Consider the following 5,036-nt stretch of genomic DNA (forward strand, 5'->3'; position numbering starts at 1 on the left):
TTTTTCTTCTTCATTTTTATTTTTAAAGAGATACATAATATTTAATGTATTATTCAATGTGTTGTGGTAAAAACATGTGTATAAATTATAATTAAAAAATATATATATATATATATATATATATGTTTTTTTTTTTTTTTTATAGGGAATTGTTTTGCCTTGAACATGGAATTCAACCGGATGGGCAGATGCCCAGTGACCAGGTCGTTGCTGGTGGGGATGATGCCTTTAATACATTTTTCTCAGAAACGGGAGCTGGAAAACATGTAATAATAAAATATATATATATATATATATATATATATATATATATATATATATATATATATATTTATTTATTTATTTACTTACATATGTGTGTTTCTTTTTCGCGTTATTCATTTTAGGTACCACGTTGTGTGTTCGTTGATTTAGAACCCACTGTCGTTGACGAAGTTCGAACAGGAACGTATCGTCAGCTGTTTCACCCTGAACAACTAATATCAGGAAAAGAGGATGCAGCAAATAATTTCGCAAGGGGACACTATACCATAGGAAAAGAAATTGTTGATGTATGTTTGGATAGGGTTCGAAAGCTAGCTGATAATTGCACTGGATTACAAGGATTTTTGATGTTTAATGCAGTAGGTGGAGGTACAGGTAGTGGTCTTGGTTGTTTATTATTAGAAAGGTTGGCTATAGATTATGGAAAGAAATCAAAATTAAATTTTTGTTCGTGGCCATCTCCTCAAGTATCGACAGCTGTGGTAGAACCTTATAATTCTGTATTATCAACACATTCCTTGTTAGAACATACAGATGTAGCAATTATGCTCGATAACGAAGCAATATATGATATATGTAAGAAAAATTTAGATATAGAAAGGCCAACTTATACCAACTTGAATAGATTGATTGCTCAAGTTATATCTTCATTAACAGCATCTTTAAGATTTGATGGTGCTTTGAATGTTGATGTAACAGAATTTCAGACTAATTTAGTACCATATCCTAGAATTCACTTTATGTTATCATCATATGCTCCAATCATAAGTGCTGAGAAGGCATATCACGAGCAATTGTCTGTTTCAGAAATAACGAATTCTGCCTTTGAGCCTGCATCTATGATGGCAAAGTGTGATCCCAGACATGGAAAATATATGGCTTGTTGTTTAATGTATAGAGGAGATGTAGTACCAAAGGATGTTAATGCTGCCGTTGCAACTATTAAGACAAAGAGATCTATACAATTTGTTGATTGGTGTCCTACGGGATTTAAATGTGGAATCAATTATCAGCCCCCTACCGTGGTGCCAGGAGGAGATTTAGCAAAAGTTATGAGAGCTGTTTGCATGATCAGCAACTCAACAGCAATAGCTGAAGTATTCTCAAGAATGGACCAAAAATTTGATTTGATGTATGCGAAAAGGGCTTTTGTTCATTGGTATGTAGGGGAAGGTATGGAAGAAGGAGAATTTAGTGAAGCTAGAGAGGATTTGGCTGCCTTAGAAAAAGATTATGAAGAGGTAGGAATAGAATCGAACGATGGCGAGGGAGAAGATGAGGGATATGAATGAACATAAATATAAATAAATACATACATATATATATAATAATATATATATATATATATATATATATATATATATATATATATATATATGTATATCTACTTATACATAATTATTTTTTTTTTTTTTATCTCATACGACATATATTCCCAAAATATTATATATATGTTCATAATAAATATATGGAACATATATATCCTCTTATCATATTGTATATTTATTCTTTGTAAAAAATAAAAAAAAATATACAAGAATATTAATATTTTTTTCTATGTATTTACACCTTCATTAGTTTAATATTCAAGAAAAATAATACTTACTAGAAATAAAATATATATATATATATATATATATATATATATATATGTATGTATGTATGTATGTATGTATGTATGTATATGTGTATGTACCCATTAATTAGTAAGTAGTAATTCGTTATGCAATTTATTTATTATATATATATATATATATAGTATCAAATTGAATATACGACAATTCGTACGTACATTCTTGAAAAAATAAATGTATAGATATAATATTATTTTTTTTATACAAATTTATATTTGTAGAATATATATTTTTTTCCCTTTATTATTATGCATTATATAATAATATATACATGATAATATACATACATATATATATATATATATATATATATATTATATATATATATATATGTATGTATGTATATGTATGTCGTGTGATAATTTATCTTTATATGCTAATAATACATTACACATATAAATATTTTTTTATATCTATATATATTTTTTTTCTATACGACAATAATTTATGTAAATATTAAGTTACATATTAAAGTTCGATTTGATAAATTTATGGTAATTTTTTTATTTTATTATATATCTATTTTTCCAATGTATAAAAAATATATGAAATATACTATATGTTTTATAATATGAGCACACATAAGATTTTTAGTGTTATATAAATGTAGAAGTAATATTAATATAGTATAAGAAGAAAAGAATATTTTTTTTTTTTTTTTTTTTTTTTTTTGTTCTTTTAAATTGATATAAAAAACTAAACTTTAAGAAGTTTCTTTAAAATGGAGAAAATTTTTTACAATATAATTTTTTTTATTTTTTTTTTTATATTTATTAGAAATGAATATATAGGTTAACACATATATATTATATATATATATGTATATATTAACATGAAAAGGTTAAAAAAAAAAATGGAAAATACAAACATATAATTATATACATATATTATATATGTATGTATCTTTTTAATGTTTTAATTTAGTCACGTGGTAAATTTTATAAGATGCTAAAAATTTTTTCTTCAATTTAAGAAACAGGAATTAACAAAAAATTTAACGGAATTCATTTTGTTTAAAAAAAAAAATAATATTTCTATATAATATAAAATAATATATTATATATTTATTTTTTATGGCACTCCAAATAATAAAAATATAAATTTATAATATATTTTTTATTATTATATATTTATTATTATTATATATTTTTATATTATCCACATAACTTATTATCTTTCATTTTGAATATAATAAATAGGAAGGCTGTAGGGTTTTGAGGGGGTTCATTTTTTTTTTTAACATAATTTTATAAAAACAAAACAAAAAAAAATATATATAATATATATATAAATATATAATTAATTTGAGTTCTTTGAAAAGTTTTAATTTTATTAATATGTAATGATAAAATATAAAAGATAATATTTAAAATATATAAATAAAATTTTGTTTTGTTTTGTTTTGTTTTGTTGTGTTTTTTTTTCTCTTTTTTATAAAGCATATAAAAATAAATTATATATAATATAATATACTATATATATTATATATTATAAATATATTAATATTATAATTGCATATTTGAATTTAAAAAAATATATCTATATATAATATTATATGTATATTATGTATGTATGTATGTATATATATATAAATATACAATAATATTTATTTTATGTGAGGTATAAATTTATAAATATATTTTAAATTTTAATATATAATATATATATTATATATATTTTATAAATTACTCTTCTCATTTTATAATATAAAAAGAAAAAAAAATAAAACATTAGTATGATGATTATATTTAAGTTTATATTATATAATATAAATACTTTAAGTCGTCAATTATTATTTTTACATAATACATAAAATAAATATATATTTATATATTATATATTATAATATATTATATATATATTATATATATTTATGTATAAATAATAAAATAATATATTTTTTATAAATTATTCAGGAATAATTTTATAAACAATTTTTTTTTTTTTTTTTTTCATTTTAGATATTCTTAAATTTATTTATAAAAAAAAAAAAAAAAATTAATAATATTTTTTAAAAAAAAGGGAAAATAAAATATTTTTATTTTTTTTCATCTTTCTTATTTTGACTTTAAGCTTATTTTTTTTAAAAAATCGAGGAAAATTAAAAAATAAAAGAAAAAAATGGTAAATGCTTGAAAAAATAAAATAAAAAGAAAAAATTTTATTATTATATATAAAATATAAATAAATAAATAAATATATATATATATATATATATATATTATATATGTTGTTTATATGTTTTATATTTGTATATTTTTATATAATATTATCATAAAATATATTATATATATATATATATATATATATATATATATATATATATATATATATATATATATATATATTTATTTATATTTATTGTTTATGTTAAATTTTTTAGGCTGAACAATTTACCGAAGATATTGGTGTTGTAAACAAGAGGTTGTTAGAACCAGTACCTTTTGTAAAAACAAATAATTGTATAAAAGATGTAGATGCAGATTTATTTATTAGATCATATGCGACTCACTTAAAATTACATAACAAAATAACATATCCTAAATGGTGTACCTTTGTGAAAACAGGAAAAGGTAGGAAATTAGCACCTCTAAATGAAGATTGGTATTTCATAAGAGCATCAAGTATTTTAAGAAGATTATATTTACATCCAGATATAGGAGTAGGATTTTTAAGAAGGCAATTTAGTTCTAAGCAAAGAAGAGGAGTAGCACCTAATCATACAAGTTTAGCTAGTGGAAAAATATTGAGATCTATTTTACAACAACTTGAAAATTTAGGTTATGTAGAACAAAATCCAAAGAAAAAAGGAAGAAGATTAACTACCAAAGGGGAAAATGCAATAAATAATTTTGCAAGATATATAAACAAGAAAGTGTATAACAAGGAGTAAAATAAATATAAATAAATAAATATATATATATATGTATATATATTTATGTGTACATGTTTATTTATTCCATATGTAATTAAAATAAATGAACCATGTCAGTTTTATATTTATTACACATGGGTAGAAATATTAAACAGTTATATACCTATCTAATTTTATTCTTTTATTATTTTTATTATTTTATTTTTTTTTTTTTACATAACGTATGGGTTGCAATAAATACACGAATATATTTTTCTATATCA

At 20.4% G+C, this 5,036-nt stretch overlaps 2 protein-coding genes across 2 annotated transcripts in view; both read left to right on the forward strand.

Moving 5' to 3' along the window:
• The window catches only part of PRSY57_0419500 (alpha tubulin 2), a gene marked incomplete at both ends in the record, with an annotated part of 1,668 nt that extends 112 nt beyond the window's left edge, over positions 1-1,556 (forward strand). The window contains 2 exons of the mRNA XM_020114527.1: positions 146-266; positions 387-1,556. Of these exons, the coding sequence (XP_019970804.1) occupies positions 146-266; positions 387-1,556 (1,291 nt within the window). Of the gene's footprint in view, positions 267-386 lie in introns of the transcript that reaches the window.
• Positions 1,557-4,019: 2,463 nt separating this feature from the next.
• On the forward strand, positions 4,020-4,791 carry PRSY57_0419600 (40S ribosomal protein S19, putative; the record flags this gene model as incomplete). The annotated part of the gene is made up of 2 exons (XM_012906049.2): positions 4,020-4,022; positions 4,282-4,791. The coding sequence occupies 2 exons, from the start codon at positions 4,020-4,022 to the stop codon at positions 4,789-4,791; spliced, it is 513 nt and encodes a 170-aa protein (XP_012761503.1).
• Between the last annotated feature and the right edge of the window lie 245 nt (positions 4,792-5,036).

Source organism: Plasmodium reichenowi, chromosome 4, assembly GCF_001601855.1.
Source record: "Plasmodium reichenowi strain SY57 chromosome 4, whole genome shotgun sequence".
NCBI lineage: Eukaryota > Apicomplexa > Aconoidasida > Haemosporida > Plasmodiidae > Plasmodium > Plasmodium reichenowi.